The sequence below is a fragment of the Diospyros lotus genome, chromosome 12 (assembly GCF_014633365.1).
Source record: "Diospyros lotus cultivar Yz01 chromosome 12, ASM1463336v1, whole genome shotgun sequence".
NCBI lineage: Eukaryota > Viridiplantae > Streptophyta > Magnoliopsida > Ericales > Ebenaceae > Diospyros > Diospyros lotus.
In genome coordinates, this window is record NC_068349.1 from 5,839,026 (window position 1) to 5,860,959 (window position 21,934).

Genomic DNA, 21,934 nt, shown 5'->3' on the forward strand with positions numbered 1-21,934 from the left:
TGATACTTGTTACATACTTTTCCTGATTCCCATCATATTCTCATGTGTTCGTCATGTCACACATCACATAATCATATACTTCCGCGATCTTGGTCTTCCCTCGGGCCAACCCCGAGCTAAAATCTAAGCCGAGCCGAAGCTCACATGAGTCGGTACTCCCGACACCTGGCACGGTACTCCCGTCCAGAATAACAGTAACATTAGAACCATGCGATGCAACACATAAGAAATGCAAGGGCTTCCGTAGCATAAACGTGATGACAAGGCCCCCATAAACCAAACATCAGGCCCTGCTACGCCCACACATAAGAATTCACACATGCGACATGCTCTAAATGCATATGCTCATCTAGGGTACCCAAGTTGGCTCTTGGACCAACCGGGTCATGCAAATGCTCATACATCCCATCACACACAAAGCATGTCCCCACGTGAATGCAACCCAGCCCTTTGTAGCACACACATCATGAAATGCACAAACCAAGGCGGGAATCTGGAGTACCAGCTCTTCTGGCCGTCTAGCGCTTATCGTAACAACCGATGACTGGCGCCCATACATCCAGCCATCAACTGCCACGACCCACGGTCAACAGTCAGTGGCTTTGTATCCATACCCTTAGACACACTTACTGACCCTATTAACTTTAGATTCTCTAAACTTAACATTGTACAACATTTCTCCATAACTTTTCATGTACATAATCACATAGCATCATGACATCATTCTCATTCATAGAAAACCATCTCAACATACATAATAGACTTTTTAACACATTTTCCTAATTCAGACCATAACCAATTTCTTTAAGAACCTAACCCCAACGGGTTCGGCATCATTCCCAAGGGAAGCGGAGCGATACGAAGCTCCGTGACGGTTGAAATAAAAGACGCCCTGACATCATTACTTAGCTTATCCCATTAACAATAAACTTATTAATAAAATAAAAGTCGTAAAATGGTTACTACGCGGATTATTATTATTTATGCGTAGAACCGAGTCAAGGTGAGGGAGGGTTTAGAGTAGAAGAAACCTCAAAGACTTTCAAGGGAAATAAATAACGCGAAGAGAGGGTTAGGAGCTTGCCTGAAAATGGTTGATTTCAGCCTCTCTTGTGCTCCCGATGCGAATTAAATCACTTCCTAACAAATAACACATCCGGAACGTAAATTAATTATTTCTAATCGCGCAAAATTTATAATTTACACATATCATGCTTCTACAAATTTTTACCCACGTACCTGATCACTTCCAATGCCAAAAATTCCAAAATCCTTTTATTTTTCCTTATTTCCTTTTCTTTCCTCTCTTTTCTTCCTTTCCTTCCTTTTCTTCTTCTTCTTCTTCCTTTCTTCTCCTCCTCCCCGCGCCCGCTGCTCCCTGCTCGCGCTGCTTCTTCCTCTTTCTTTCCTTCTTCTCCTCCCTTTCTTCTTTCCTTTCTTCTTCTTCTTCTTCCTCTTCCTCTTCTTCTTCTTCTTCTTCTTTCTTTCCTTCCCCGCGCGCTGCTCTTCCCACTTTACTGCCCAAGCTTATCTCATTGCACTCAACTCAATGGCATTAAAGCCATAAAAAGACATGGCCAAGACAAGGCCACGCCATGCATACACACATATAAATATATATATATATAGTAAGCAATTAATTTAATTTAAGTTAATTTGATTTACTTTCTTATTATTACTATTATTATTATTATTGTTATTACTATATTTTATTTTATTATTTTCATAACTACTTTCAATTAATTTAGTTAATCACCTTAATTTCCTTTTTTTTTTAAATATCATAAATAAATATTTCTCAAAATTCCTAAATATTCCAAGATATCCACAATATCCAAATTAATTATTTTTACTTGTCTCCAAATTTTTGAGATGCTACATTTCTCCCCTCCTTATTAGAATTTCGTCCTCGAAATTCGCGCTCACATCAACTCCTCAAGACACACTCGTAACTCTCATGAAATTACTCAACATCACTTCTGGAACATTCCATATCATCATTTTCCAGTATCTCACTGGGCATCTTGCGTCACTAAATCATCCTCAAGGTCTCGCTTTTTTTTTTTTGTACCGAGTCAACTATCAACCTCAATTTTCCCACAGCACTAATGACTTCCAAATCGTCTTATTACTCACTTCAACTATAAGGTTGACCCTAATTTGGCTAGCACCATTATACACCTTGCCCACCGAATTCCCATTTGGGAGTCCTTATTGACCGCAAATTCCCTTAGGAGGGTTCTAATATCAAACTTTTGCTTATTGGCTCACATAACACATCCTATTATAACTTTCTACAGGCAATCACTTTTGCTACCATGAAACTACCCAAGCACATCCTTAACAATCTATAACCATTTATCATGCACCTAGCCTCTCACTTATATCCTATCTTCCATCAGGGCCGCAAGCTAACACTAATAGGGGCGCAAACGCCAAGATCAACCTAGACGTCGAGCACGTACCTTGAGCGGGGTCTATTCTTACCATGTACTCATGGCTAACCTTAACACCCACAGATCTTTAATCTCGCAACGGTGCCAACTGGGAATCTATTCCTTGTATTCCTAGCACCTCTAGCCCACAAGCCGGTAATTTTCTTTCCTTAATATTCACTTCCTTATATAGCAACCATATTCAGAAGTCCAAATTATAACTAATTGCACCTCGAATACCATTCTAGCCATACGACCCATGACACGCACCTAACTCTACTCAATCGTCCTATGTGTGCAGAGTCACCTCCCTTAACCCTTAACTTGCTCTGATACCAAACTGTAACGGCCCGCCTCCTGGAGCCCCTACCACAGATAGAGGATCCGTGAGAGGATCATTATTAAAATGATATCGAACAATGACACAACTACAACACACCCACAATAACATAACCCTTATTTAAATCATAATCTCTTTTTATTATAACATCTCATAAACATCTTTACAAACCTTTCATCACTTGGGCCCACTTGGGCTTACATAATATGCCTCCATCTCACAAACATAAAGCATTACTTTCATCCAGACACACGACACCCAGGATCTAGGTTTGGGAGAGCTCTGCACTTGCTACCATGACATGTCAATCTGAACCCAACCTCGATGAACGTACCTGGAATGATGTTAAAAACAACGTGAGTCGCGAGACTCAGCAAGCTCTAGAAAAGAAAGGTTACGGGTTAGGATAGGACTCTTCCCATGACACCCCATGCAATTCATGTCAATGAAATCACGCCATGTCATGAGCTATACGTACCTTACTTCTACATGCATAACATAAAATAAACTGCACATAAGGAACCAGGGGCCCACATAAGTCAAACATTGGCACCCGGGTCCCACATACAAACCTGTTGTAGCCTAACATAGGCTACCATATCATCATTCTCTTAGACCAGCCTTTTCCTGACATGGTCGGCTTTTCCTGACATTCAACTTTTGTCTTTTCCTGATACTTGTTACATACTTTTCCTGATTCCCATCATATTCTCATGTGTTCGTCATGTCACACATCACATAATCATATACTTCCGCGATCTTGGTCTTCCCTCGGGCCAACCCCGAGCTAAAATCTAAGCCGAGCCGAAGCTCACATGAGTCGGTACTCCCGACACCTGGCACGGTACTCCCGTCCAGAATAACAGTAACATTAGAACCATGCGATGCAACACATAAGAAATGCAAGGGCTTCCGTAGCATAAACGTGATGACAAGGCCCCCATAAACCAAACATCAGGCCCTGCTACGCCCACACATAAGAATTCACACATGCGACATGCTCTAAATGCATATGCTCATCTAGGGTACCCAAGTTGGCTCTTGGACCAACCGGGTCATGCAAATGCTCATACATCCCATCACACACAAAGCATGTCCCCACGTGAATGCAACCCAGCCCTTTGTAGCACACACATCATGAAATGCACAAACCAAGGCGGGAATCTGGAGTACCAGCTCTTCTGGCCGTCTAGCGCTTATCGTAACAACCGATGACTGGCGCCCATACATCCAGCCATCAACTGCCACGACCCACGGTCAACAGTCAGTGGCTTTGTATCCATACCCTTAGACACACTTACTGACCCTATTAACTTTAGATTCTCTAAACTTAACATTGTACAACATTTCTCCATAACTTTTCATGTACATAATCACATAGCATCATGACATCATTCTCATTCATAGAAAACCATCTCAACATACATAATAGACTTTTTAACACATTTTCCTAATTCAGACCATAACCAATTTCTTTAAGAACCTAACCCCAACGGGTTCGGCATCATTCCCAAGGAAGCGGAGCGATACGAAGCTCCGTGACGGTTGAAATAAAAGACGCCCTGACATCATTACTTAGCTTATCCCATTAACAATAAACTTATTAATAAAATAAAAGTCGTAAAATGGTTACTACGCGGATTATTATTATTTATGCGTAGAACCGAGTCAAGGTGAGGGAGGGTTAGAGTAGAAAAGAAACCTCAAAGACTTTCAAGGGAAATAAATAACGCGAAGAGAGGGTTAGGAGCTTGCCTGAAAATGGTTGATTTCAGCCTCTCTTGTGCTCCCGATGCGAATTAAATCACTTCCTAACAAATAACACATCCGGAACGTAAATTAATTATTTCTAATCGCGCAAAATTTATAATTTACACATATCATGCTTCTACAAATTTTTTACCCACGTACCTGATCACTTCCAATGCCAAAAATTCCAAAATCCTTTTATTTTTCCTTATTTCCTTTTCTTTCCTCTCTTTTCTTCCTTTCCTTCCTTTTCTTCTTCTTCTTCTTCCTTTCTTCTCCTCCTCCCCGCTCCCGCTGCTCCTGCTCGCGCTGCTTCTTCCTCTTTCTTTCCTTCTTCTCCTCCCTTTCTTCTTTCCTTTCTTCTTCTCTTCTTCTTCCTCTTCCTCTTCTTCTTCTCTTCTTCTTCTTTCTTTCCTTCCCCGCGCGCTGCTCTCCCACTTTACTGCCCAAGCTTATCTCATTGCACTCAACTCAATGGCATTAAAGCCATAAAAAGACATGGCCAAGACAAGGCCACGCCATGCATACACACATATAAATATATATATATATAGTAAGCAATTAATTTAATTTAAGTTAATTTGATTTACTTTCTTATTATTACTATTATTATTATTATTGTTATTACTATATTTTATTTTATTATTTTCATAACTACTTTCAATTAATTTAGTTAATCACCTTAATTTCCTTTTTTTTTTAAATATCATAAATAAATATTTCTCAAAATTCCTAAATATTCCAAGATATCCACAATATCCAAATTAATTATTTTTACTTGTCTCCAAATTTTTGAGATGCTACATGATTGGTGGTGCTTCTCATTCAGGCCATTATAGACTGATTCGTTGGCTTTTCGTACATTTTTCACAGATGGCGCCAATTGTTGTTGTCAAGATATAATAATAAATTTATTTAAGTAGAAACATCGTCATCTGGCCGCTTGAGTCTGCACGGAAGAAAACAGTCAAAGGGCACGAAAATGCCTCTGTGCAAACAATCTGACGCTCAAGTCAAACACTAAGGATGCTAAAAATTGAAAAACAAAATCTGTTACCAATATTAAAGACGTACATTTTCTAGAATGAATGACCTACTTATTTATAGAGGAGAATAGGGCAATCCTAAATCTCCTTAGTTCGGGATTTTTTATAGATAATATTTATCCCAATATTCTCATATCTTATCAAAATTACAATTTTAAATAGATAACATTTATCTTTTTTGGATTAAGGTTTTATTAGGATTCCTAAATAATGATGTCTATCCTTTTTATGGGACCCTTAAGAGGATTTGTAGGTGTTAGAGTTATTTAGTTTGTGCGTTGCGTGGAACCCCTAAATTAAAGAAAAATTTACACCTTTTTAATTCAAAATGTTATTTTAGACTTTTTTTTTTTCAATTTTAAATGAACTTTTCGTTGTACACAACAAATTCAATCATCAGTACTTGTCCACACCATTCTTAAAGAACAATGCTATTATATTCTGACAAAACATTAAGAGCTTGTTTTCTTTGTTATTTTTGGGTTGTTTTCTATTTTTAATATTTTAAAACACTCTAAACGCATTCCCTTACCCATTTTTAAAAATGCATTTTTCAAAACACAATTTTTTTTTACACAAAACTCAAAACAACAAAAATGCGTTTTCAGCCAAAATTAGCGAATGAATCCAAAACACAGAAAACACCTATTCTTTTCCACTTCTCTTCTCACTTCTCTTTCTCTTCAAGCTCGGTCACCACTACCATCCACACCACTGCCATCCATTGCCACCACCATCACTGTCACCACCCCCGCCACTGCCCTCCATGCTTAGATTTGCCATCGCCATACCCAAATCCGCCTGCCACTACCACTGCCCTTTACCCTCAGATTTGCCACTGCCATCACCCACCACACCCAAATTTGCCTGCCATTACCCTTCACACCCAAATCCGCCACCGTCCGCTACGCTCAAATTCGCTGTCCACGCCCGCCACCGCTCTCTGCCATTTTTTCACCGCCCTCCACGCTATGTAATATAGTTTTTTTTAATTTTTTCTTTTTCAATGATATTTTTAAAATTTTAGATAAATCAATATTTTGCTATTTTATGATTTATATTTTTTTAATATTTATGTTGTAATCTAAATCTCAAAATTAATATCAGATTTTAATTTATGGATAAAAAAATTATTATGGAATTAATAATTGAGTCAAATTAAAAATGACTTTAGAAAGTACTTTGTAATTTTAATACATTATATATGATTAAATTATCAGTTATTTCTAATATTACATTTTAAATTCTTTAAATTAAATTTATAAATTTACTTTGAATCAAATTTTTTAAATAAAATATCATAAAAATAACATTTTACAAAATTTCAAAACAAACGCGTTTTTTAATTGTTCGTTTTGAGAAACAATTTTTTAGAATGACAAAAATAATGTATTTTTAAAAATCTTAAAATAGATACTTAAAATACAAAATTAAAAATAAATTTAAAACTCAAAACTGAAATACGAAGATAACAACACCTAAAGGCTTACATGTGATAGAGGGTTCTTCTCATTTGATTATTCAAGACAATGAAGAGACAAGAATTTCATCTTACTTCTGAAGCTAAGAATCTGATCATTTCTCAATATAATCTTTCAGTACATCATTATGTTTTTCTAGGGTTGCATTCCTACGCCAATTCTCTACTGCTCTATTGACGGTAGCGTTCGCCTCACGTATCTCTTCAGCAGAGAACTTGTGCTCAACAATCCCCAGTGGTCCAGGCTGTAGAACCTTAATCACAGTTTCCATCTCCTGTTCTAGCTGCCTGTGAGATGTAACATATAAGCATCGGCAAAAAGATATCGCAAGAGTTCTATCAAATTACAATTTTCGAGACACCATATAACAAGCTAATATATCGCAAACCAAATGCAACATAGAGACTGACCAAGAAAGGTGATTCTATACAGAGAAAAGTGTCAGGTGGGTCTCCAGATAATAAAGAGTAAGATCCCATAAGAAAATTGTCATGTAAGGAGAACCAAATGAGAGCAGCTCATGACACAATCACAAAATCACAAAATATTTGTCTTATCTTCTTGTGGAGATTATCTCTACCAAAGAGGTAATGACAATGACAAGTAAAAAAATCACGAGCTGCACACATTTGCAAGGATGGAAAAATGTTAATTTTCGGGGGAACACTAATAGGAAATTAATTAGGATCCCTATCAGCTCACTTACTCAGAACTCGAAATGTAATAAGGTATGCAAATTGGGGATGGCATTATCTGTCTTAGAAATTGTAATGTGATTAGGTATTGCCTTCCGCGAGAGTAGTTTAGTTCTCAAATTTTGTAATATGTGCGTCAGAACACATACACTAGTTGGTAATCCACATTAGGTAGCTCAATATGCGCTCTTGCTTTAAACAAGATAGCAAATATCCCATGCATAACAACATTTTTTGTCTCATTGATGCACTTCTCTTCAGTGGTTTGTTTATGGTATATATGAAGACAAACATTAGAGACTAATATGGCCAAATCCCAAACTGTTGTTTCCCTCGGTTTTTTAGGAAATAAAGGAGTAATTCATCTGTTTTAGGGTGCCCTGGCAACAACAATACTGCTTGCATCAAACTGAGGTTGGAACCCATCTCACATTTGGGTTCTACCGTGAAAATCAAAACCCTTTCAAGTTTATATACTCATGGTGAAGAAACAACAGGAAGCAAATTTATATGCCTTGCTTGTGGACATACACCAGATCTATCCAAACCCTGAAAAACTAAACAAAAAAAGGCCCAAACATTACAATGTATAGAAGAGTTTCAATCAACGAAGCATATTTCTTATCTATTCAAATTAAAGCCCTAACCAGAAAATTTATCACTTGGCTAAGGCTAACCCATAACATCATTAGGGTTTCCTCCACTCTCCAGCTCACACTTGCTGCCTAAATTCTAAAACCCCCAGTGAACAAATATCCTCAGGTTTTACAAAATCTGCACGGGTTCCGTTAGCAGGAAGATGACATAAATTACGACAAACAACACGAACACCTTTTAACACATTTCAAAACTACCACAAAGTATTCCCTTTCTACACAATAAAGAAAAACCTAAGATTACGTTTAGCAGCATCTCCAATTTCTTTCGTTTTCAATTTTCGGACCAACTTGACCTAACGCAAATTGGCTAGGTTTTAGAAACTATCCTTCAATTGTTTTCCATTTTCCCCTGGCTCGTGCATTATAAGGGCGTGGTGAATTAAAGAACGATCAGCTATGGAATCTGTTTTCCCGGAAAACACAGATACAGATGAGGGATTCTTAATCAGTCAACAAAATTTGCCAATAATGATTGCAGTGGTATACATAGAGAGAAGATTACCTGACGAGCCTGGAAAAGGGAAAGGAACCGGCGATTCTCGTAAAAGAAGAAACCGGCGACATTCCGGTGAACCCAGCAAAGAACACGGTGATTTGTTCACGGAGAGAGAATAAGAAAGCTGAACGGGTGTCCCTGTGACTCTGAGAAGAAGGGGGACGGTGCCCTCTTCCATATTCAACGGCGTCGTTTTGAAGTTTCTTTTTTTTTTTTTTTTGGACACAATAATTTAATTTTTTTTCAGAGAATGATAAAAACGGCTTATAGTGGCTCAACCTCTTTTGATCATCATTTGAATTAATGGGACTACATTCATCAATCATCTTTGTTTTATTATAATTTCTTATGATTTTAAATTGGGTGCCAAGCTCAATGTAAAGATTTCTGGTTGTTTCTTAAAATTGGAGTGGATGAAGCAAGATAGAAACCTTCAAGACTCCGTTAGACTTAGACAAAGAACACAACAGATCTCTTATATTATTACTCCTCTCTCTCTCTCTATCTCTCTTAGATATAACAAAACCAACAGCCAGACAGGAGACAGCAGCCCAGCCCAGCCCAGCCAAGCCAAGCTAAGCCATGATGACATGAGTAATACTACTATAATGTATTATACACTCATTGGATGATCTTAATTGAATTATATAATTATACACACACGACATGATAAAGAGTGTTGTTGTCAACTGTCATGATACAGAGTGGCGCCTTCTTCTCTGGAAAAGAAGCCTTGTTTCTGAGCCGGGCTTGGCAGAAGCAGTTACAGGCTTATTAATCCTGAAGAGGGAATGGAGCTTGCTTAGCTTCTTGGTGAATGACTTGAAGAGCTTGTTGGCAGGATGTGACCTCACAAGCTCCTGTTCATGGAAACATGGTCTTTCTCCAGGTCAGTCAATCTCATCCTCATTCTTGCCACTTCAAGCTTCAGCTCTCTGTTCTCCCGTCTCACACCGATGCATAGTTGTCTCTCGGCGAGATGCACCCGCTTCCTGCTCCACTGCCCGAGCGTTGAGGAGGGAATTGGCCGCCATTCATGGAGCCAAAGAACAACTGGTTGTGACCACCATTCATTGCATTTCGAAGCCTGATTTGCTCGAAGTAGAGGACTTGTACTGCCATTTGCACGGGCAGCCTTTCGTTCTGAGCTGCGTGGCTGCATGCTTCTTGCGACAGTTTCTGGCAGTCGATGGTCTTACAGAGTCGATAGCGCTCTGAGTCCTTTATGTTTGGATGAACCTGTCAGTCAGAATGAAAAGAACTTCAGTTTAAAGACTTATAAACACAAAATCAAGAGGGGAAATTGGGAGATGGGGTAGAGGGAGGAGGAGAGTTTTTTTCACCTTGAGAAAGATATCCGCTGCTCTGTACAATCCATCATTCACTATTCGAGCATGGTCCGGGAGTAGTTCTGCCAGTGCTATGAACTTCAATGGCACCAAGTTTGAATCAAGCGCAACTTCTGCAAGATAACTGTCCAACAGTTTCGACACCTTCAGGATCGAGCTCTGTTTAGGAGATCCAGGGCTGTCAAAGTCATACGCCATCTCACTTTCATCTCTCAAGTGAGTGCCCTCGTCATCATCCTCGTCCAAGTTCAAGAAAATCGAGAAGATCCTCTGGATCGAGTCTGTATCATAGATGGGGCTATGATTGTTTCCGTGTGAATTTGCAGGAATGAGGATGTCTTCAAGAATAGCCTGGTCCAGTTGCAAACCGATCCTCCTTTCTAAATCAGATCTACAAGAGGTAGATGTTGATGCTGCTATTGCAGACTTCAACAAACTCGATAGAAACGCCATTGGAACGGTGCTTTTCCTTGACTGTGTTGGCAGTAAACTGACTATCGCTTCAATAACTGCCCTTTGTTTCTTCAGAAGTTCCAGGTCCGACAAACTTCCTTTAACCAATTGAGAGTCTCTAACGACAAGGCCTTGAAGAGAATTATGAGCATAATTTATCAAAATTCTGCTGATCATATCCTGCTTCAGACCCTTTGTTTTCACTGCAGATAGAACTCGTTGGAAGAAGTCAAGATTAAGCACTGCGAGCGATTTTCCCCACCAGTCTGTAGGTGTTTCAGTTTCCACCATCGGTTTTGAAGAGAAATTGTGCTCTAGCTTGGACAGGCCAGAAGTGAGTTGCTCTTTGCACGCATTGCTTGCAATGGCATTGATAATCCTGTTCGCTAGATTTATGTCTTCTGCTATGGGTAAGAGGGACTCGCAGTGATGAAGAACAGATATCGAGTTTGATATGTTTGGGAGTACGTTCTCCTTCAGATATGCTTCCGTTCTCATTTCCAGGTTTTCTCAGCAAAATCTTCTGTCATTTCTAGGAAATGGGCTGCACAACGCAGCATAGCAACATTCGTTAGACTGATCTCAATGTTCACTCCATAGCAGAACTTTGCAGCTTGCTCAAATGCTTCTGGTCCTCCCGGTACAACAGAGAGATTTATACGTGAAACTTTTGTATCTTTAGCTTCCAACAACAGTTTTCTTATTCTTCCACTCCTAGAAACTAGTGGAAACTGCAAAAAGAATTCATGAAAAGTGAACTGCTGCTGCATACTTTGATTTGAATTTAGTTATACAAAAGATGTAACAAAATTGTTCCATAGCTAGTTTATGCTATAACAGAATCTAGACAAATTCATAGCTAATAGGAACACTAGGTATAGAATTTTATGGCCCTTTTAGCAGAAGGATTTTCTAGCCGCTAAGCTTACCTTGTGAAGCGCAAAACTTGCTGAGCCGACTTCAATTGTCAGATCACTGGAAACATCAGATATTGGCCTGCAAGACGTGGACATGGTAAAATTGGCACCGCAAAGAGACATCTATAAACTCTAAGAACAGAAAAACAAAACCAAACTAGGCATACATGACTGTCATTTCGTTTACTAATCTTGGAGGTCCTCTTTGCACCATCATCCCACGTTTGAATCCATGGTACTGAAATTCATTAGTTATGAAGTGGTTTTAGTTCACACGCAATTACATCTAAATCCTGTGGACAGTGACATACTTGGATCCTATACCCGACACGAGTGGCCCCCTATTGAAAACCAGGTCTCAATTATAACATGAGTGGGACTTCTCAAGCCTTAAGCTAGGAGAAAAAGATAAAAGTTAACCCAGTCCCAGTGGTTTAGAGACCTGCAAAGAAGATTGCAAGACTGGATTGTGTTCAAGCAACCATCCGATTTGGCCAGTTCTCTTTCTGGCATGGATATGCTGGGAGCCACAAGGGACCCTTCAGTTCAATCATAGACTTTGTTTTGTTTGTTTGGCCTATGCCGTGCCAAAGCGTTTGTGATTCTCAAACAACTGTCCTACAGCTTCTCCGTACTTTGGAGGGCCTCTGGATAGCAAAGACACGGAAATTATAGCAATCCACATCGATGGCAGCAGTTGAGAGCAATTATAGTATGCGTTGAATTATGAAATGAGGGCTAATCAGCTGACCAAACTGCAAACAGTTACCCAATCTAGCTGAAGAAATGAAAGCCACAAAAACTCAAAAACCCATGTCCTAATTTCAATAAACTTTCTATGAGCATATAACAAACAGTTGGTGCTCAAAATTCTACCGCTCCTTCAAGATCAAAGCTCAAACTCGTGGTAACTTCTTACCTCCTATTAAATCTATGAATGGAACTAAACTGCAGATCTATTAGAATGCAGATCATTAGTAGGAAGATTTGCGTGGCTGTAATATGCTAACTCTATAGAATATAAGCATACTGAATACTGATAGAGCCATCAGAAATTTAGAAGATGAGATCAAGAATAGAATTGAAATCCTCTAAAGCAAATTCCAGAGCCGAACCACCACTAGCTTTCAGAAAAGCTAAAGTCAAGCCCTCCAAGATTTATGTAAGCATCAACAATGTTAAAATTTAGTATAATCTAAATTAAACTACCCATTCAAAGCAAAACAAAGATCATATAGTATTGAACAAAAATGCGCTTTTTCTCAGGAGGAGCAGAGCTTTTTCAGGGAAGAATGCAGGGGAGAAGATTACCATTCAGTGACATGCCTTGTACTAGAGCTGGGCCGAAAAGGCCTCTTCCCTGAGATGCTTGGCTTCAAATTCAATTCACCAACAGTGACAACTCCCATCTCTTCAAAGACCTGACAATTCTCAGCCTTTGGCTCTGTTTCCAAAAGCTTCTTCACCCACCAGTCCTAGACTCAAGTACTCAATTCTTCCAGTTAGCTAAAAACCAAACTGAACTTCATCATCTTCGGCTGCCTCTCTCTCTCTCTCTCTGGGGAAAGAGAAAGCTGAAAGCCACATGAACTCATGCAGAATTAAAGGGATGAAATATGCTTTAATGAGCGTTTATAATTTACCTAAGCTAAAGTCAAGAATCTGTTGGCCTGGCTGCCCTTTTCGGTGAAAGGTTCCTCTTTTTTTTTTTTTTTTTTCCTCTCTCAAAAGATGCTTTTTTTTTTTTTTTTTTCACAAAACAGAATATTTGTATATAGAATGATCTATGATGTATATCTATGCACTGAAAATGAAAGTTATTTAATATTTTATAGAATTTTAAGTATAATATATAAGTATATATATGGAAATTTCCTTTTCAGTTTTCACTATGGTCTGTTTGTTCATGAGAGATGGCCTGATTCCTGAAGGGTTGCAGTGCTTTTGGGGACTGTAATCATAGCCAGCGAAAGCTCCCCACATAAAGATTGGCTTTAAAAACTCTGTATTATGTGTAAAGCTGATTGAAAGGGGAATTAAGGCTATAATGAGAACCACAGTGCATTTACAATAGCATGAAATGAACATACATTTGCAGATCGAAGGGGCCATCTAAGTATTACTGTCCTATAAAATTCAAACCGCAAGGACCACTCACTCCTTGCCCATGCAAACAAATTGAAAGGCTAAACGTGGCTTTTAATTCAATATTGATGAAGTACGGATGATGCCTCATTGGGCCAGTTATGGCCTTCAAAAACTATATAGAATCAAAGTATAATTAATCAAAAAGCTAGGCCATCTTAACGTGCATGCCCCGTTAAGCCAAACTTTAATCTGGGTATCTTATTATTAATACTGACTTGCACATATATTAGCAAAGCAAGCACAATGGGTGTTTTGTTTTGGGGGTGTAATTACATAAGGTAAACACCTACAGTTAAATGTGGGATTAATCATGGCCCAGTATTGCTGCGATCAAGTGATCATAATGATGATTCCACTAATTCCTATTATCTCACTTTTAAGAGCAGCATTTGATTGGTAAACTAGTCCCTTTTAGTACCGCGTGAAGAATATAGGGTTGATCAATTGAATTTGGCGCTTTAAGGTTCTACCCATTTTGGGCTTTTGCATAGCAATCTTTATAGGCAGCATAATTGTTTTGGTCAATCGCAATTATATCAGTTCTACAACTGTTTAAGGGGGTAAGAATTCATAAGATGCACGTAACCCTAACATGCTACATCCTCTATGCTTTTAACTTGTGCTGTCAAATAATTCTTTTTTTCATGTAAGAAAGGCTTAAGTTGTGAAAAAATTGCGATAATGATTTCCCTTTTTTAAGAAAAAAATGCATGACAATCAACTTTATGACCACTTAGTTTAAATCATTGTTAATTTGCTAGCATGAATAAACATGTCACATTTACAATTTTAAACATGATAGATTTAGTTTGTGCGGTGTATTAAGCTACACCTAACCTAATGTGGTGTGACAATGAATTTTTTTCTTTTTTAAGTAATTAGTTTGAACAAAAGAAAATCATATAATATTAGTAAAATCGAATAGAAACATTATATTATAAGAATATAAGGAGGTGTGATAACGATTTTATTGACAATTATCAACAGAGTATGCGAAGAATACGTGATGAGAGAGAGTTGCCGCATCAAAGGGGACACTGACACCGGAGTGTAGCACCCACCCATTTTCCTACAAATTCATCAAGGTTTCACAGATTCAAAGGTCAGAAATTAAAAATGTCAATAAGAAAATAAAATAAAAATGTGCATGAGAGGGAGGAAGAACTAACACCCGTTGGATTTAGCAATTATATATATATACATATATAAAGTTAAACAAACAGATCTTTTCTTTTTTTGAAACTTTAAAACAAGAGAAGGGTGTACTTTAATGCCACAATATTATCAAATAAATAAAAAAAAAAAGTGGACTGGATAAGAATGAATGATAATGTTAAATCTCTCCAAAAGAAAAAAAAAAAAAAAAAGACTTGCTTTTTCGATCAAATGAGGTGTTTTTGGCATCTGAAATGATTAAGGATGTAGCAAGCATGCGGTAATAGCAGCAGCAAGAGCCAAAAGTGATGTTGTTTTAAAACAGGTTCTGCAAGAAAAGTCATTGGTATTTTGAATCATTAGGTCAAGTGAGGAAAGCTTGTGGCCACAATCATTGTTGAACGCAAAACAGCCGAGCCCCACCCTCATTAAAACAAGTTAATGTTATGCTGGACGGAAGGTATATTATAGTACCTTTGATAAAAAAAAAACACAGGGCCATAGCCCAATTAACCATTTATTATAAGCAAATAAACTGTCACCAATTCCCCTAACATAAACATATATAACTAAGCATATCAAAAATTTGTATCTCACTGTGCAAGAAATTATAATAAGAGATGAGGAAAAAAAAAAATCAAACGAGAAAAGCCAGGAGGACAGGAGAATTGGTCCGTCAGGGTAAAAGCACAGAAGAAAACAATGTTATGTTAGTTAACTTGGTTTTTACCCAAGTCTATTGAGTAATTGATGCAAGGTTAAATCAAAACAGAGGAAGGAGGGCAGGTAGGTTGCCAGGGGATGCCACCATCTCTTCACCGTCCCCCCACTACAAAACCAGTTTTAGAAATTGGGCTAATGTCATCTACTTGCAACCATGCAAGCGTAAGAAACTAGCTAGATAGCAATCAAGATGTTGGTGTCGGCCCTTCTTCTTATGAGCTGATGATGAAGAAGAATCAAATATTCTGAATCTATTCAGTGGAGGAAACTCCCAAAGGATCTCGCGAAACCCAGGTACAAAAGGGAAGGAGTTGACAAGGAACTATTTAAGGTAAAGATAAAAGTTAAAAAAAGAAAAAAGGAAAAAGAGAAAGGACTTCGAGTCCTTTTGTATAGTTGCTTTTCTGCTTCCAGTTAAAGGAAGAGCCTTCAGCCTTCAAAACACTTGGCTGATGATCAAACTTAACCTGTGCTCCCTTAAGATTAACATCACGCTACAACACTGAATAAAATCACACCTCACACCCCAATTTGAGAATAGCAAAATGGCTCCAAAAAGGTAGTAACTTCAAGAGCCACCCCAGAAGCATGCAATGCAGTGCATTTTCAAGTAAGCATGACATGAGGCAACTTATCTGTGGAATTACAATACGAAATAGAAGAGAGAGAGGGAGAGAAGAAAGGTCTTTCCTCTTGTTAATAAGAAGAAAGGAGCAGCAGTTCACGTGGAATTTGCCATTTCAGCTTGTTATTTGAGTTGACATTGACGCCACAAAAGACTATATAAGCATAAATGAACAGTTGCAAGCAAGGTATTATATGAATATGACAACAGACCTTGATAATACATGAGATGTAACTTTGCACAACAAACTATAATAAAGAGTCCTTGAGTTCCAAGAACAGAATAGATATTGTTGAGGCCGAATTTTAGATGGCAATGAATGGATTTCAGCTTGATCGACGAACTTCACCGCCTTGTCTTGTGCTCATACTAATGCTTATGGGTGTAGAACTCTGACCTGACAGCTGGACATCAGAAAGTGATGAAGCAGACCCAGTGTGGGAAAAGATCAAACCAACGGTACTACCAGAGGTGTTTGCAGAAGGTGGCGTTCTACTTGAATGGGGATCCAATTTAGAACCCGAAACAAATTCAGGGTGTGGCTCTGAATATGAAAGTGATGGGGCTATAGTAGCAATGGAAGACCCGACCATGTAGGAAGCAATTGGAATGTCTGTAAGAGACGAAGCTGATGGACTATATCTTAGTGTTCCCATTGGATGATCAAATTTGCAGGTGCGGCCAAACTTGCAGTATGCATTTTGCATATAAAATGCACAAGGTTGCACTCCCTGTTCATGAAAAAAAAATAAATCAGACTGAACATTTGTTTTATAAAAGTAATATATTAATGGAAATAAGTTCTGAATATATAACAAGCAACAGGTAACTGTCACATTCTTTTCCACTAAAAGCAAATCCACCACAAAGAACAAAATGCTAAGAATTGACAGAATGGAGTAGAATATTACTCTTATAACTTGCACCCTTGAACCTAATCAGAGAACTCAATATGCAAACAACCAAGCTTCTGCCCAGAATAGGAATATGATGTCATGTACTAGTGCTGCAGCAGAAAATAAGAGTAATATGCACGTGATCATGTTGCTAGGAAGACAAGTCAAACATTTGTTCAAGGAGATGGTGCCCGTTTTGAGCAGGTGTACCATAGCTCAACCTTATATCCCCATTCTATAATTTTTGCCAATTTACTCCCTGGTAACCACACCTGCGAATATCATCATTACCATCATCTTTGACAACATGTCATTTTCATTACCTCTTTGGTAGAGAATCTCCACAAGATAATACAAATATTTCGTGATTTTGATACTTCTAATGTGAATAGAATACACATATAGAAAGACAGAGATCTGTACAAGACATGAAAATCTAGAGTTGAATACTCTCTTTTTTTCTCTCTCTATTCTTTCCCCTGCTTCTTAGATCTAGACCCAGCACATTTTTTTTTTTTTTATTTTGTTAATATTAAGATTTACTTCTACTATATGGGTTGAAGCACATTTTATTACTACTGCTATATGGGCTGAATCACATTTTATTTCTTCTTTATTTGTTAATCTTAAGATTTGCTCCTTCCCAGATATGGGCTGGAGAAAATCTTAAGATTAACAAATATTGTTTCAATAAACTAATTTACAAACTTAAAATAACATAAAGTTGTGCTGAACCCAGATCTGCTCCTTCTATCTATGCTCTCATTTTAACTTTTGTTGGTGAGGCTAGCTTGTAGACTTGTATTTCTTTGCTTTTCCAAATGAATCCCCCCCCACCCCCCCCATGAAAAATCTGGGTTGATGTCACATGGAAGCTTTGTTCTTACTTGTCTTAGAGTAGTAGAAGGCAAGGACTCTTTTCCTTCCACCATCTGTGGTCCATTTTCGTTCTCTTCCCTGCCTGAGAAGGTGGTCAAAGATTTACAATCCTTAGCAAGAGCTTTTTCAGCATTCCATAAGAAATTTTGGTTTACCATCCTTTTTTGTGCATCATCTATGTTGGGTTTTGTGTTTCCTAATGAGGCCCAAGGCGATGACGATGGTTCGGGTTAGCTTCATAGGCTTCAGCCCGAGATTGAAGCAACGGTTCAACCCACTTATTGGCAGCCCATTTATAGAAGTCGGGCTATAAGCCCTTAATCCTCCCTTTGGAGGAGAAATGGGCCTTGACCCATTTGCTCAAGGGAGGAAGGAAGCCCCATGAAGCCCAAGCCCATTTCCTCTCTTGCCCTAAGCCCACAATATAAAAGGGATTTTTTCCCCTTTTTGTGCCCTAGGTGTGGCGGCCGATTGTGTGCTCTCTCTTGTTCCCTCTCTCGGCCGAATCTCCTCTCATTGATGGCCATCCTCTTGGGGTTTCTTTCCTTCTCAGATGGATGCTTCTTTCCTTTGCTGTGTGCCGCACTTTCCTTGTGCGTGGTGGCCGTTCGTCAATGGCGTTTGCAACGCCTATTTAGTCCGAGTTGCTGTCTTCTCTTGAGGGTAAGTTTTTCGGTCATTGTTGAACCCATATCTTTGTGATTTCCCTCTGTTCCTTGGTGGATCCTACTGTGTGTGGAAGCTTGTGTGGCTTGGGTAAGGGGTGTCGATCGGCCGAGAGATTTGGGGGTTTGAGGGCTTCGGTTCTTGGTGCTTTTGGGCTCCTTTGTGGCTTGGTGTCCCTATTCGTTGGCGTTACTTAAGTGGTGTTTGAACGAGCCCAGATCTGAGCCTTGAAGCAGTCTTCGTGACTGCCATTGTTGCTAAACAGGGAGTTTAATTTTCTGCCTTGATTTGTTCTTGCATTCGGTTAATTTTAGTTTGATTTCGATTGAGTTCTAACCCACTGTTTTGTAGAGTTTTCCGCAACAATCTACATTCTAGATAACCCACACAAAGAAATCAATTGAATTATGTTTCTTTTTTTTTAGCTTTATCTAACTCTTCATTTTTTTTTCATATGTACTAAGAAGTTTTTTAGGTACATTTATTGAATGCTTCCAGAAATTGAGTTGGTATTGATTTGAATTTGAAATGAAGCTTAGTTTTTGAGGAGGGATTTTATGTCTCTACGTTTTCAACACGACATTGTTGGATAACTTTGCACACCCCAACCCCCCCCCCCCCCCCCCAAAAAAAAAAAAAAAAATTCTAGTAAGAATTTATCTATTATATCATTGTGTTGGTGAATGAGACAAAACAAGGTATGAATATTAAGCTTGAGATATGGAGGAACACTTTAGATTCTAAAAATTTTTAAGTTAAAGTCAAGTGAAAACTAAATATATGAAATGTAAGTTTAGTAAAATATAAGTATGGGTGATGTCATGGTAAAATTGGAAGATTAATGACCAAGATAAGATCAATTTAGATTATTAAATCAATCATCCAAAAAGATAGGGAGATTAATGAGGATGTTAGGATGGTAAAATAGAAAGTGCATCTGATGTTTATGTGACAATAAGATTCCATTAAAGTTAAAAGAAAATTTTAAAAGATGGATATAAGACCAGTTTGTTGTGTGGCACATAATATTGGGCAATAAAACACCAATATATGTGTAAAAATATGAAAATAACAGAGACAAAGATGTTAAGATGAATGTGTGAACATAAAAGAAAAAAAAAAATTAGAAATGAAATTATTCATAATAAGATCAGAGTGACTCCAATAGAAAATAAAATGCATGAGACACGATTAAAAAAGATTTGATCATGGGAGAAAAACACCAATATGGGCTCTGATGAGGAGAGTTGATGGAATTGAACAAATATTTAGCAAAAGGGATAGAGGAAGACCCAAGGAAATACTTAAGTATGATATTAGTTATAAGAGCCTTACAGAAGACAAGGTCATAAATAAAAATGACTAGATAGATAGAATTCATGTAGTCAATGCCACATTTTTTTTTGTGTGTGTGGGGGGGTGAAGGCGTGGAATGTTGGTTGTCATTGTCAACAAATATGGTTGACATGGTGTATAGTGATATTGTTGATTGATTTTTCCCTTTTATTTTTCTCTTCATTGGCAAAATAATTTGTTCCCTCTACTTACGACTAGGTTAGTTTTGATGTCAGCAATGGTTATATAATCTAAAGTCTAGGACAACATTACAGTTTCAATTTACATAGCAGATCCACAGGTGCATCATAAACATTTCAGACTCCGGTTCTTATGTATTACACTAGTTTACTTGGAATCATGATCTTTTTTCTGTCCCTGGGCAGTTCTTTTTGGCCACTTGGATATAGCAGTCGGTTGCTTTCTTATAGAAGTTAACATTTGTCTAAAATTTGTAGTTGCATTTAAATTAGATGTAGATAGGAAAGTTTTCATTTCTCCTAAGACATTGGTTGATTCAGTTAATGATCAGTATAAATAACCAAAGATTGTAATTTCAAAGAAAAATAGGATTGCTTACATTGAAATATGATATTTAATCTCTTTGGTAGTTTGTGGTCATATATTTATTATTTCTGCTAAAATAGGATTAATTACAAGGAACAATCATGAACTCTTTTGAATAATCGCTAGACTTTCCTTTGACCTTCTCTTCATGATTTTGCAGCTGTTGAATATTTAAGGCATGATCTAAATCTGCCATGAAACATTCAAGGGTCTTGTTCACTAAGCATGGACAAGTGCCCCTACATACCCTAGGTAAACATTCATTCCCTCAATTTCTTCAACGTGGATGGAAGAATTTAGTTTTATAAGATGTTGCTTTCTCTAAAGTTGTTTGCTTGGCAATAGATCCAAAAGAGGTTTTAATTTTTTTTATTTATTTGGCAGAATTCTTGCTGTGTGATTGTTCTTTTCAATAGCTCAGGATCATGTGTAATTTGATTTGTATTAGTACATCAGCCAAAAAATAAAAATAAAATAAAAGATGATTTGTATTAATTTGTGAATAAGTGGCAAGGAGATTATAGGAATAGTTAGGGCGTCTTCTTTAACTATGTTGTCACTTGATTAAAAATGCCAAATCATATATTTGTTTTGTATTTTGATGTTTTAAGCTTTTAACTTGATCGAATTTAGCTCTTCGGGATTTATAAGGGGGATAATCAGTAAATCTATTAGATAATCCACGGCATGAGATAATTCCAGTGGGAAACCGGCATTGAGTCTAATGAAGATCTAAATGGGTAAAACAGGTACTTAATTGGGCAAATTGGGGTGGATTTAGATCGGGTGGAGGCTTAATCAAGTGGCTTTTAAACAGGCTGCTTATGATTTTCTGACCCATACATGATCCGTTGCATCCCTATTAACCCCATTTAAAAAGTGTCTTTGCCTATTTGATTTTTGTTAAAGATTAAAATAACATATGCTGAGAAACAAAATGCAACATAAAGAAGAATTAGTGACTTGCCTTCTAACAGTAAATTGGATGCTTCAAAATTTTCTAGTTACAAATATGAAATATAGCATCCACATCATTTATAGTTCCAGACAATATATATATATAGAAAGAGAGAGAGAGAGAAGAGGGGGGTGTGAATTGTCACCAGCCTGACAGATACATACAGACATATCTGTTGCTAATTTCAACCAGCACATAGCACAAAAGCCATGGCTTCAAGCAAAAAGCAACAGAGCTAGCTGGTTCTATCGTTCAACCACCCAACTAAATGTGAGAATCTCTATAGATGAACACTAAATTATATGACTAATTCTAATAAGTATTTTAAATTGATCTCAATAATCCACCATTTTTACTTTCAG

The 21,934-nt window shown here is 37.7% G+C and overlaps 4 protein-coding genes across 5 annotated transcripts in view; all 4 read right to left on the minus strand.

The window, feature by feature from the left end:
- Nucleotides 1-7,052: 7,052 nt before the first annotated feature.
- LOC127814211 (uncharacterized) lies at nucleotides 7,053-9,018 on the minus strand. The gene is made up of 2 exons (XM_052355561.1): nucleotides 8,908-9,018; nucleotides 7,053-7,338 (listed from the first exon to the last, which is right to left on the minus strand). Exons 1-2 carry the CDS (start codon nucleotides 8,967-8,969, stop codon nucleotides 7,146-7,148), a joined length of 255 nt encoding a protein of 84 aa, XP_052211521.1. The 5' UTR covers nucleotides 8,970-9,018; the 3' UTR covers nucleotides 7,053-7,145.
- LOC127814206 (BTB/POZ domain-containing protein At1g03010-like) overlaps nucleotides 7,107-21,934 on the minus strand; it is a 22,724-nt gene continuing 7,896 nt past the window's right edge. For both annotated transcript variants that reach the window (XM_052355556.1, XM_052355555.1), the window contains one exon: nucleotides 7,107-7,338. The gene's annotated coding sequence lies outside the window, so the exon portion shown is untranslated. The remainder of the gene's footprint in view (nucleotides 7,339-21,934) is intronic.
- LOC127814207 (BTB/POZ domain-containing protein At1g03010-like) lies at nucleotides 9,371-13,205 on the minus strand. The gene is given in 7 exon segments (XM_052355557.1): nucleotides 9,371-9,766; nucleotides 9,769-9,853; nucleotides 9,856-10,140; nucleotides 10,245-11,212; nucleotides 11,215-11,434; nucleotides 11,633-11,699; nucleotides 12,932-13,205. Coding segments are annotated over 7 exon segments (1,896 nt in total). The 5' UTR covers nucleotides 13,030-13,205; the 3' UTR covers nucleotides 9,371-9,593.
- LOC127814208 (zinc finger CCCH domain-containing protein 32) overlaps nucleotides 16,318-21,934 on the minus strand; it is a 29,207-nt gene continuing 23,590 nt past the window's right edge. The window contains exon 7 of the mRNA XM_052355559.1: nucleotides 16,318-17,002. Coding sequence (XP_052211519.1) covers nucleotides 16,598-17,002 — 405 coding nt within the window. The 3' untranslated portion in view covers nucleotides 16,318-16,597. The remainder of the gene's footprint in view (nucleotides 17,003-21,934) is intronic.

Coding starts and splice junctions, on each gene's coding strand:
- LOC127814211 (XM_052355561.1), bottom strand. CDS start 8,969: ATGTCGCCGGTTTCTTCTTTTACGAGAATCGCCGGTTCCTTTCCCTTT. Junction 7,339..8,907: donor CCCTTTTCCAGGCTCGTCAG/GTAATCTTCTCT, acceptor TACATCTCACAG/GCAGCTAGAACAGGAGATGG.